The 12,370-nt window shown below is 37.1% G+C and overlaps 2 protein-coding genes across 2 annotated transcripts; one reads left to right on the forward strand and one right to left on the reverse strand.

The window, feature by feature from the left end:
* Positions 1-2,494: 2,494 nt before the first annotated feature.
* Positions 2,495-4,119, reverse strand: LOC108993595 (AT-hook motif nuclear-localized protein 19). The gene has a single exon (XM_018968581.2). It carries the CDS (start codon positions 3,611-3,613, stop codon positions 2,705-2,707), a length of 909 nt encoding a protein of 302 aa, XP_018824126.1. The 5' UTR covers positions 3,614-4,119; the 3' UTR covers positions 2,495-2,704.
* Positions 4,120-10,447: 6,328 nt separating this feature from the next.
* LOC108993613 lies at positions 10,448-11,803 on the forward strand. The gene has a single exon (XM_018968595.2). The coding sequence runs from the start codon at positions 10,448-10,450 to the stop codon at positions 11,801-11,803; it is 1,356 nt and encodes a 451-aa protein (XP_018824140.2).
* Positions 11,804-12,370: the final 567 nt, after the last annotated feature.

Below are 12,370 nucleotides of genomic sequence, written 5' to 3' on the forward strand. Positions count from 1 at the left end.
ACAAACAATGCGCGCATAAACTTGTATATATATATATATATATATATATAGAGAGAGAGAGAGAGAGAGAGAGAGAGAGAGGGAGAGAGGTTATATATATAGTCTAAGTTCAGGGTAATATATAAGTACGCAAGATATATATATATTAAAGAGATATTTCTTGAAACTTGGGAGTTGGGAGGAATCCATCAGCGCGGCTGCTTTACCAGTAAAACATTAATGCATATATGCAAGTAACTAATTATGAACAATAAGAATCTATAATTATTTAAAGTTTTTTTTTATTTATTTAAAAAATGCTAAAGTTTTCTTGATTTAAATATTTCATTAATTTTACCAAATTTATATACCCTATTTAAATTAGAGTACTTGTAAAATATTATACCTATAGGTATATTATAATTAGTACTTGTACGATAAATGGAAAATGCTATGGGAAATGAGTAAGATATATAGAACCATTTTTATATTTCTTTTACAACTTTGCTTGGAGTCCATTTTTGGAAAATGTAAAATACTTTAGAGCAATCTAATTGTTCTGGAACGTACAGTTTTGCCATGACTAGTTCGAATGTAGTTTCTCAAATTTCACTTGAGGATCCTTCAAATCTCTATTTTTTCTTCATGGAGAAAACCTTGGGGTCTTGCTTGTGACCGAACGATTAACTGGTGAAAACGATCATCCATGAGCGAGATCAATGTCGAAAGCCCTAAGTGCTAAGAACAAAACAGGATTTATTACTGGAATCCTTAAGAAGCCAATTGATGAAGCTGATCCTTTCTGTTCAACGTGGGTCAGATCGATGCAATGATATGGTGGTTTCATGGATCATAAACTGATCAGTTGCTAAGAACATCGGTTCAAGCATCCTCCACATAGACAACGCAGCAGATCATATGTGGAAGGATCTAAAGGATTGATTTGCGCAAGATAACCGGCCGTTTGAGAATTTTTCAGTTAAGAAAAGACCAAACTATCCAATTAGCTTATGGTTACATTCAGAAAATTAATACTTCTAAGAAGTATTTTACGGTATTTTATATAAATCATGTCTTCTATTTAAAATAGAGTTAATATAATTAAATTGGTTGTAAAAAAACTTTAATTATTCAAGTTTTTGGTACTACAACATGACTCATCTCACTTCTATCCTCCAATCTATAACCCTTGTATCAACTTATAATAATTCTTTTTAACTGATTAATGGTGATTAATGATATATATATATATATATATTAGGGTTCAATTGCAGTGACGTACATGTGAATTGGGTCCTTCACGTATTAATTCGTGAGTTGAGTGTCATCAAAACATGATACCTTTAAAGGCATGATCAACATATATATTGATCTTGTACGTCCATAAAATAATTTTTGTTCATTCTTTTTATATTTTAGTCCTCATGAATAGAATAATTTACCCTTAAGTCATCATAATATTTGAATTCTTGCATAAATATATGATCAAGGATTGTCTGATCATCATGAAGACCCGCGGTTTAATTTAATTCAGATCAGATAATAATGATTCAATTTCGAATATCTGTACTACTCTCATTGATGAACATGCAAAATTAATTAGCAATTACCCTAAATAACTCAAATACAGCTTGCTATATATATACTCTCGGATCGAGAATATACTTAACAGATCAGTACGTACGTACTTGTTATTTCCATATATATTAACTAGCTAGTAGTGGTAATCTCGAAGATGAAGCATGTAATTAGGCAGCTTGTTATTTTTATAAATGATTGATCGATGCACATGATAACATAGCTAGATCTGTAGAGATTATTGTGATATATCTGGCTTGATCTAAGATATTACAAATTAGACCCTCCAATTCTGGAAAATTATATAGATAAATATATATTGTGAAAACTTTGGCCCTGAATCCAAAACTGTAATTTCCTTCTTGTTAATAATTAAGTTATCAGAGGACAGAATTAATTATAACATCCAAACTGAAAGAGAGAAGTTATAAAGATATATATATATATATATATATATACACAGTCATTAATTAACAGCACGAGAAAGAGAAAAATAAAACAGTACTGGCTGGTCGAGAGTAGTAGTACTAGACGATTATGATCACCAATGAACATCAAGGTGGATTAATAGAAAGAAAATGAAAAGGAAGAAAGGACCTGAACAACACCATGCATGCATGCCCTAACTCCTACATAATAGAAGAAACTATAATAATATATATATATATATATATTAATGAATTAGCCCCAAAATACATATTAAATAATTATAATTACAGGCCTACAACTTCAAAATTTAAGTGAATTCATATTCAAAGATCATATCATGAATCAATATCATGTATAAATTAACAAGACATGAAATTAAAGAACTATGACTATTAATTAATATTAGTTCCATTTTTTTTTCTGAGTTAGTAATTATTAGCAGTACTTTATATAAGATAATGAGAAAATTAATTAAGAAGCAAGGCACCTAGCTAATTGCATTTGAAAATTATAAGTTGAAAAGCAAAGTCTGCATAGAGAAATATATAAATTAAGTAGTAGTATACATGCATACACATATATATATAATCCGTGCAATTATTCTCACCTTGATCATGATCGATCTCTAATATTTGCTTAAGTACTACTAATTGTGTCTTAATTAATCTTTCGATCTCACCCATGGATCTGATCATCATCTTCACAAACCCTAAAAAGTCTAATATTGTGGCCGGCCATGACCCTGCCAAGGATTATAAGCCTCATGGTTCAACTCATGCCCACCGTTGGGAAGCAAATTTGGAGGCAAATTATTATAGACCGGCATCTGTGAATGCTCATGATGACCCATTCCACCTTGCTGCTGCAGCCCTCCACCACTTCTGAATCCCGGCGGCGGCGAGATTCCACCACCACCACCACTAGCCACCTCATGTCCCTGTCCGGCAGGACCACCACTTTCGTCTTCATCCTCCAAAGGCAATCTTTCGTAGGTGGCATTAGAAAATGTCGCCGCCATCACCATCACCGACCCAGCAGCCACAAGCGGGCCCACGACACTGCCGCCCACCACCTGACCTTGTCCGCCGGCGAGATAGATGGTGAGTCCGGTGGAGCCGGGGGGTGCGGGTCCGGGAAGAAACGAACCTGTGAGTGAGAGAATCTCGAAGCGGCCTTGAAGTGCCATGACAGCAGCAGCAGGCGCAGACGGCTGACGAAGCGAAACGTTGGTGACGGTGCCGCTGGCGCTGAGCACACAAACACCTCTCTGCCGCCTTCTCGCGAATTGAGCCACACTATCTGCAACATCAGCTCCACTTGCTATTTCCATGACATGGCTCCGAAGCGCATTAGGGCTGTCTCGGGTGACAAATATAGGCGGTTTCGGCTTGTTTTTGGAGCCAGCTGGGCGGCCACGCGGCCGTCGAGTGGCTGCTTCGATTGCGCCTTCTCTCGGCTCCTCACTGTTCTCCCTTTCTTCGTCTTCTTCGTTCCCACCTCTGCTGTTTCCGGTTCCACTGTCATCGTTAATGGATATTCCCAGATCTGGTTGTTTCATTGGAGATGAGCTTGCCGAGTTTTCCAGTCCAGATAGACCCACCTGCCCGGTCCACCACCGGTTTGCCATGATTTCAACTCAAGCACAAGCAAAAAAAGAGCGACGATGATCAAAATCAACACTAAAAATCACCCGAAGAAATAGTTGCTTAGGTCATGCATCGAAATCTAAACTCACACAAGTCAAAACCAAGAAAGATCAAGATGTTTGCTTGGGTTTGTGAAGTGCAGAAGGCCTAAACAAGCAAACTACCCAAAAGTGATTTGAAAGCTTAAACCCGAAGAACGATCTTTACGAAAGGAAACACAGATTAAAGTAGTGATGAGAAACAGAATTAATATAAAAAAAAAAAAAAAAAACGAAGAGAAGCCAAAAGGATGAACAAGAAAAGAGATAAGTTAAATTTGAGGAGTGTATCTCAATGGAACTCTTGGGGCTTTTTGGTGCATCTTTGCCTTTGATTGGGTGGCTTTGACGGTGGGAGTGTGTGTTAATTAGGTACAGGAAAGATGTTGGCTCTTTCACTAAAGTCTCTCTATATCTTGCTTTGAAAAATGAGAAGTGAACAAGAGAGGTGGAGGAAGGGTTGGGAAATTAGGGTTTGTTTGGTTGCGTTGGGTCGCGTGCGCGTGTGAAGATGGGTTGCACGTCCACCTCCTCTCGCATACCGACATATGCTACAGATCATTGACTTGGAGGTTGAAACTTGAAATATCACATGCATACCACCCGAACGAGCTCTTTGTTCTTATTGCTGACCTCCTTTGAATTTTTAAAAATATAAACAAATTCCATTTGGCGAGCAGCTAATTTCCTTCCTTAATATTCGTGGGTTTTGCTCTTTGATGGTAAAGTAGCGAAGAAAAATTATATTTGTATGAGAGAATTTGATTTATAAATTTTTTATTTTATTTTAATAGTTTCTTGTAAATTAAATTATTTCATGTTAATATTATATATAGAGTGTGTAGTCTCTATAATAAAAGCTCCTATTAATAAAGTAGTAGTCTCTATAATATTATACAGTGACCGATAAATGGGATCAATAAATGTTACCGACGTGACTAGTTTTTATATTTTAAAAAAACAAAAATGGTATGAGTTTTCCTCTCCCAAAACCCCATACCCCATTCTTCGACATCCCAACTCTTGATCTAACTCCAATATTATATTTTGCCTCAAGAATAGCTCCCTCACCTTCATGAATTTGAGAAGAAGAGGGATTAGAGTCAACAGGGTAATTACCAAAGCTGTGAGGAATTTGGCAATTGTGAGGGACAACATCAACTGGAATGAGTGTTGGCGATTATATTAAGTCTATCCATTGAGCAAATGCGTCAATCCACAAAGGATTATAAAGGCAAAGGAATGTTTGAGCAGCTAACAATGTATAGGAGCTCAACAAGGACTGAGAAATATGCAACTGCAATCAAGAAATCTCAGGTTCTGGGAGAGGAAAATTGAGACTATTTTCTTATTTTTTTTTTTAATATAAAAACTAGCCACATGGCATGCCATGTAGATGGGTAACATTTGTCGGTCAAATACCGTGGACAAATTAGCATTTTCTTAAATTAATAAGGTTGCTAAGATTAAAAAAAAAATCGAAACTGGCTAATCCGAATCAAGAACTAAATAAAAGTCTCAATTATTTTAGGTCAATGAAGGATTAGAATTTAGAACGGCCAACTAAGATATGTCATATTTTACCTACATGATATAGTTGATCATTCTTTGTTTATTTAAGCTTGTTGAGAAATAGATGTGACTTGTTTTGGTATATTAGATTGTAAAATTTTTTTTGCTGTAAAATATATCTAATATATCATATTTAGTCACATCATTTTGTGAGCTTCACTTTTATGAGATTTCTCTCTATGAAACAACCATTCTCATATGGAAAAAGCACACAGCTTATTGCTAGGTCAAATATTCTCTCAAAGGAAATGGGCCAAACACCACGTCACAAGGGCCCATGAACCCAAAACCAAAAGCCTGCTCATTAGAAACCAAGGCCCAACCCCCCAAAACATAGCAATATGGGATTTAAATCCAATTGTCATTAATAACGATTTAATAACGTAACGGATAAGAATGTATATTCTCCAGCGTGATACTCATCCATGATTTCGCCTAATGTATCCATTCCTCTTGGCATAGTAGCAGACTTGAAGCCCTAACTATATGCAGTCAAGCTAAGATTAGAGAGCGTCAAGCCGTAAGACATGCCATGCCAGTTACACACTCGGCCAATACAAATAGAGGTCTAAGCACGTGCCAGAGGTAACTTCTGAACGATTTGGAAATTGAAATATTCCATACATTCTATTCTGGCTTAGACATAAGAGGTGTGCCTCACCACACTGAACCCCTCTTATCTTCTTGGTGCAAGTTGCTGGAGGCCATTAGCAAGAATATGAAACATGTTCACAAAACTTATAGTACACTCAAATTATTATAAATTTTACATTGTGCACCTTCAAACTATAGACTAGGGTTTTTACGCTTTAATTCCATCACAAACCACCAAACTGACATATTTCTCTTTCAAACTACCAAATCCTATCATCGTGCACCTTAATTAAATTATGGCCTTTGAGATGAATTAAAAATAGTTGAAGGGACATAATGTTGGTTGTCAAATTTTTAAAAATTGTGTAAAGTGTCAGTTTTATAAATTTTATTGAAGATTATAAAAATAAAATAAAATAATAGCCCTTCCCCTTAAAAGACTTCAAATTAGGCTTTATTATTTTTATGCATCGAGGACTTTATCTTAGATGACCAGACAAGTGTAACATGACAATATAGTATTCAAGTAAGACGAAGTAATAACTGCAACTTTGAATGGTCATGAGGAAATTAATTAGTCTTTGCACTTTCTAAATGAAGCGCATCTTTAATTTGACTAAGGCGAGCAATAAAATTATATGCAATATATAACACGGAACATATAATTATAACATACTATAAATAGGTGAAATTACTACGTACAGTTTTAGTAGCTGGTTAATTTGATATGGAAAATACTAAATGTATTTAAGAAAAACTTACAAAAAGTCTTATTTTTTCATATGTCAGTTATTGATATGATGAAAATCATAAAATTTGAAATTCAAATTTGAATATTAAAAAAAAAAAAACTAACAAAATGAATTTTGTAAGTAAAAATGTAAGTAAAATTGTAAGTATATGTAGTACTACTCATTTGATATATGAAATCATATACGATCAAGGTTGGCCAGAGACTCATGTTATACATGCTTCATGAATAGAGCATGTCGGCCTCTACTTCCCTCAAACCATGTCAGTATATAATATATATGTATCTATATTGGTATGTATGCCCCATCCCTAATACAATCGGAGCGAGTCACATTATTACCACTTGCCCTTGCTTAGTAATAAACCAATCGGATTCAAAGTTACAAAGTTATGAGATTGGAGTTTTTTGCTCAGGGGGCTTCCTATAAACCCCACCTAAAAAGCTCCCTAGGTCTTGGCCATAGTACGAACCATGACCCTAGCTAAGTAGGAGTTGGATTACTTGAGAAAGGGATAAATTTCGGAGTTTGAGTTGGCAAAGAAATTTACATTGTCAACTTAGTTAGTACATTTAGATTTTTTAGAGCTTTATTAATTTTGAGGAAAAAAAGCCGAGAGGCTAATAGGAGAATGACACTTGGCATATTGGAGGTTTGCCAAATTAATGGACTAAGTAATTTGGGTTAAATACTTGATGGATTGGAGAAGACCCAAGAGTGGTTTAATAACGACCCGAGCTTACTAAAGATGAAATGGACTAAGGATACACACTAAAACCTTAGGCCCAACTTGGGAGATATAAGACTATAGGTCTCACTTGTACTATGGGCCTAACTTATTAGACCTAAGATATTAGGTCCAATATAGTAAGCATAAAGTTATTGAGTCCAACTTAGTGAGATTCAAGGCTATTGGCCCAATTGAAAAAAAGACCCAAAGTTGAGACCCAACCTAGTGGACTATTGAGGCCAAGGAAAGGCCCAACACATCTGGACATAAAACCCAAGGATAAGTTCACATCTAGGCCCACAACAAAGACTTGTTCTTATGGCCCAATAAAAGCCCAACACTAGAAGCCCAAACCTTGTATTTCTTTCAACTCTTCCAAATGGAACCCATATACACCATACCATTGGTTCTCATTCTACCCAAGCTCGACCCACATGCCCCTAAGATTCCCCTTCAACCTTGGTAAAGTTTCTAAGTTGAGTTAAGATCACTATTCATCTCACCCATGAATAGTAACTCAAACATCATGACTTTGCATGGTTTTCTTGAAACCCTTTTCTTCATAATTTTTCATCTTAAATTATTGACTTTTGCACTTGTTTTGCATCACTCTTAGACAACCCTTGAAGATTAGAATTAACCAACTCATATCACTTGAAGCAAAGGCATGTCAATGCCAACTAAACACACCAATCAACACACTTGAAGCAAACCGAGTGACCCATAACAAACCACCCAAAACCAATGCTTCTTCAACTAGTTTTCAAGTGGATTTCTACCCCATTAATCCTTATTATGTCACCTAAGAATCAGACCTAGCAAGTAGATGAAACAATCCAAATAAACAAAACCGAAAAACCCAACTATTCACCTAGGAACTTGAGGTCTTGAATAAACCAATTTGCACCTCCATCTTCAAGGAATTTCTGCACTTATTTGTCCCACCTCCACAAGCCACTGCCTCTGCCCTTTAGGGTGTGTTTGGGATGTCAGATCATCTCAACTCATCTGAAATGAGTTTGTAGGGGTAAGAGTAGTTTAGCATCAAAACACATTTTGGGTATCTCATAAACTTACCTCAGTAAAAAACCATGTGATTTTTACCACTATTGGCATGAAAAGACATGACTGACCGAAGGCTGCTCCTGAGTAATGCCTTTTCCCAATAATCCTTCCTCTCTCTCTCTCTCTCTCTCTCTCTTCACAACCCATCTTCCCCAAAACTTCATCCCGCACCCTGTCTCTGCTTTCCTTCCCCAAAAGAATCCACGCAGAGCTCTCTCATTCGTTGCCTCTCCTCTCTATCTCCCTTCGTAGCCTGTCCTCTCTCTCTCGTTCCCGTGGTCATTCAACTTTTAGCAGCCAAATCTTCCTTTCTCACCCTCTCTTTAGTTCATGTGCTTTCTCCCATCAAGGCAAATCTCTTGCCACTATATCCCCATGAGCCTCCTTAGAGCACTACAACATAATGGGGCTTTTGCGGCGTTTTTTTTACTTAGGATATAATTTCCGTCACAAATGCCTAGAATTTGGGAAGGCAAGTAGCTTTGTATCGGGGGCTAAATGAATCGCGATCAAGAACAATTTTTCCTGGCGAGAAATTGTGGCCGCAAAAACATATCGCAGCAATAGGCACTTGGTTATACGGCAGTTTCCTTAACCGCAAAAAAGTGATGCTATTGCAGTAAGCCTAACTCGCCGCACTAAGTTTAGGATTGTGCTACATAATGCGGCAGCACCAAACCACGGTAAATAAATTTTTGGCGGCGAGATTGAATTGCCGCAAAAACTAAACCCATCACTTTAGCGGCAACGTTCCATCTGCCGTTCAAAGTTTGATATAAATTTCCATTATTCGGCGACAATTTGCACGAGCCCCTTCTGGAACATGCCATCCTGTTTCTGTGAAACCCTCACCATGCCGCAATTGACTCCAACCATCTTAGCCCTTCTTGGCAAAAATTAAGCCGCCGATCATGAAAACGCGTCAGCCACCTTCTGGAGAGACCTACGGTCTCTCTCTCTCTCTCTCTCTCTCTCTCTCTCTCTCTCTCTCTCTCTCTCCCTCCTTCGAGCTCTCTGTTTCAACGGCCTCTGTCTCTCCTTCCATTATTAGGCTACCCCACTGCCTCGCAGCTATACCATAAGCTGTCTCCTTTCTATCTTTCCTTACTTTCAGCTTCTATTGTAGCTTCTAAGACTGCTTTCAGTAATTGACATCTAAGTTTTTTACCCACACTTTGAATCTATCCAATTTTGTGCTTCTACTATGATATTTTCCCTGATTTAATCCTACCCACAAGATGAATTGTATGTTATAACTTAGTACCCAAATGATTGATATATGACAGATTTTGGTTCACATTGTTCCTAAGGTTGAAGGGGTTAACCAACTAATTATGTGGGTAATTTGTTTTTTTTCTGTTTGATAGATACACTGAAAAGAAACAAATACAATTATTGATGTTTGCCTTTGCGTGCATGAAGAACCTATATTTATGGCCAATTCTGAACATGCATGTGATGGCTATATAAAGGGTGAAATAAGTGGTAGTAATGTTTTATTTGTTCTCGATTTACATTACTCTATTTCCCTACCCAATTTTTCAATAAACAAACAAAAGTATTTAGCATGCTTCTCTACTTAGTGGCCTATTATAGTATTTTATATTTTCCATGAACATTTGAGAAATCCTAGCTTTTACAATTCAACGTAAATATGCCATTATAACCAATTGTGCAAAACATTTCCCAAATACAATTATCCATTGAGAATTGAGATGTCTAGTGAATGTACCTTACTAAATCATTAATGTCTTTGTAACATTACTAAATCATTTTGCCACAATGGTGGGGTTGTTTGATACCATTACCTTATTCTTTTCTTTGTTAATTATTCGTTTTAATCAAAGCCTAAAATGATATAATTTTAGATGTTAAGGTTCAAATATCCGAATATCAATTGAGGCTCAAATGGACAAGACTTGGATGCACGTGCCAAATAGGTTCACATCACGTGAATATGGTGAAGGGATTAATAAACTCCTCACAATGGCAAAAGTCCATGCACCTACAAGAACTACCTTCAAGTGTCTATGTCGGAGATGCCATAATAACATTTTCCTACCAATGAATGAAGTCGAATATCATCTATTCATGATAGGTATTGATCCAACTTATACAAATTGGATATTTCATGGGGAGGGTGAAAATTGGAGTGTAAATGCATCAGACAGTGATGAAGATGGGATTAATTACAGTGAGAATTACGTCGGTGATATGGATGAGATGATAGACGACATTCGGGCTGGATTATTCATGGACAATGCAGGCAGGGAGCATGGTACTACTTCTGAGCCTTCAATGAATGAGGGAGCCCCAAAATATTTTGAACAATTGTTAGAGGATGCTCGACATCCACTTTATCCAAGTTGCCAAAAGTTCTCAAAGTTTTCATTTATAGTCAAGCTGCTTCATATAAAAACAATTGGTGGGTGGACTATCAAGTCATTTAACATGGTTTTACAATTTTTAAAAGCAGCTTTTCCTGAAATTGAGATACCTAACTCATACCACGAGGCCCGACAGCTAGAGCGTGCTTTGGGTTTTAGTTATGTGAAGATTGATGCATGCCCAAATGACTGTATGCTATTTTGGAAAGATAACGTGGACAAAGAAGCTTGTTCTAAATGCATGGAGTCAAGGTGGGTGTCAACCAGGTGGAAAAAGGGGAAGATTCCCCAAAAGATTTTGCGATACTTTCCTCTTATACCGAGGTTACAAAGACTATTTATGCCGAAAAATATAACAAAATCCATGAAATGGCATAAAGAAGAACGAGTTGTTGATCACAGTACCCTCAGGCATCCTGCTGATTCTAAGATGTGGAGGCAATTTGATAAAGACCACGGTGAATTTGCATCAGATGCTCGCAATGTTCGACTAGGCCTAGCCAGTGATGGCTTCAACCCGTTCAATAATATGAGCAGACCTTATAGCATATGGCCAATGATACTGGTGCCATACAACTTGCCCCCTTGGTTATGCATGAAAGATTCGTATTTAATATTGTCCATGCTCATTCCTAGCCCCAAAGCACCAGGAAACGACATCGATGTTTATTTGCAGCCTTTAGTCAGTGAATTAAAAGTGTTATGGGATGTGGGTGTAGATACGTATCATGCATCAAAATCTGAACACTTTCGCTTACATGCTGCACTTTTGTGGACCATAAATGATTTTTTTGCATATGCCAATCTTTCAGGGTGGAGTACAAAGGGAAAGATGGCTTGCTCATTATGCAATGAGGATACAGACTCCATGTGGTTGAAACATGGGAGAAAACATTGTTATATAGGTCATCGTCGTTTCTTGCTAGCCTCGCACAGTTGGAGAAAGAAAAAAGTTGCATTCAATGGAAAGGAGGACCACGATGGTCCTCCTCCAGAGCTCATGGGACATGATTTACTCCAGCAACTTTTGTAGCTTGATGGTGTAGAATTTGGCAAAGGTTCTCGAAAGAGAAAACGCATACTAGATGAATTGAATTGGACTAAACAAAGTATATTCTTCCAATTACCTTACTGGTCAATGTTGCCTTTAAGACATAATCTCGATGTTATGCACATTGAAAAAAATATTTGCGATAACATTTTAGGAATTATGATGGACATTGAAGGAAAAATCAAAGATACTGCTACTGCATGTAAGGACTTGATGGAGCTTGGATTAAGGAAGGAATTACATCTCAAACCGTCACCTACGGGGTACTCGATGGTCCTTGGCTTGTACTCGTTGGATTTAGATCAGAGGAGACGTTTCTATGAATGGCTTGCAACAGTTAAATTTCTAGATGGTTTTGCCTCGAACATTTCTAGATGTGTTTCGGTTGGTGATGGAAAGATATCAGGAATGAAAAGTCATGACTCTCACGTGTTCATGCAAAGATTACTTCCACTTGCAATTGGTGGGTTTTTGCAACCTGATATACGACTTACATTGACCGAATTTAGTTCCTTCTTCAAGGCTTAGTGCGCACGAACATTGACATTA

This window comes from Juglans regia, chromosome 11 (genome assembly GCF_001411555.2).
Source record: "Juglans regia cultivar Chandler chromosome 11, Walnut 2.0, whole genome shotgun sequence".
In the NCBI taxonomy this organism is placed as follows: Eukaryota; Viridiplantae; Streptophyta; class Magnoliopsida; order Fagales; family Juglandaceae; genus Juglans; species Juglans regia.

Coding starts and splice junctions, on each gene's coding strand:
- LOC108993613 (XM_018968595.2), top strand. CDS start 10,448: ATGAATGAAGTCGAATATCATCTATTCATGATAGGTATTGATCCAACT.
- LOC108993595 (XM_018968581.2), bottom strand. CDS start 3,613: ATGGCAAACCGGTGGTGGACCGGGCAGGTGGGTCTATCTGGACTGGAA.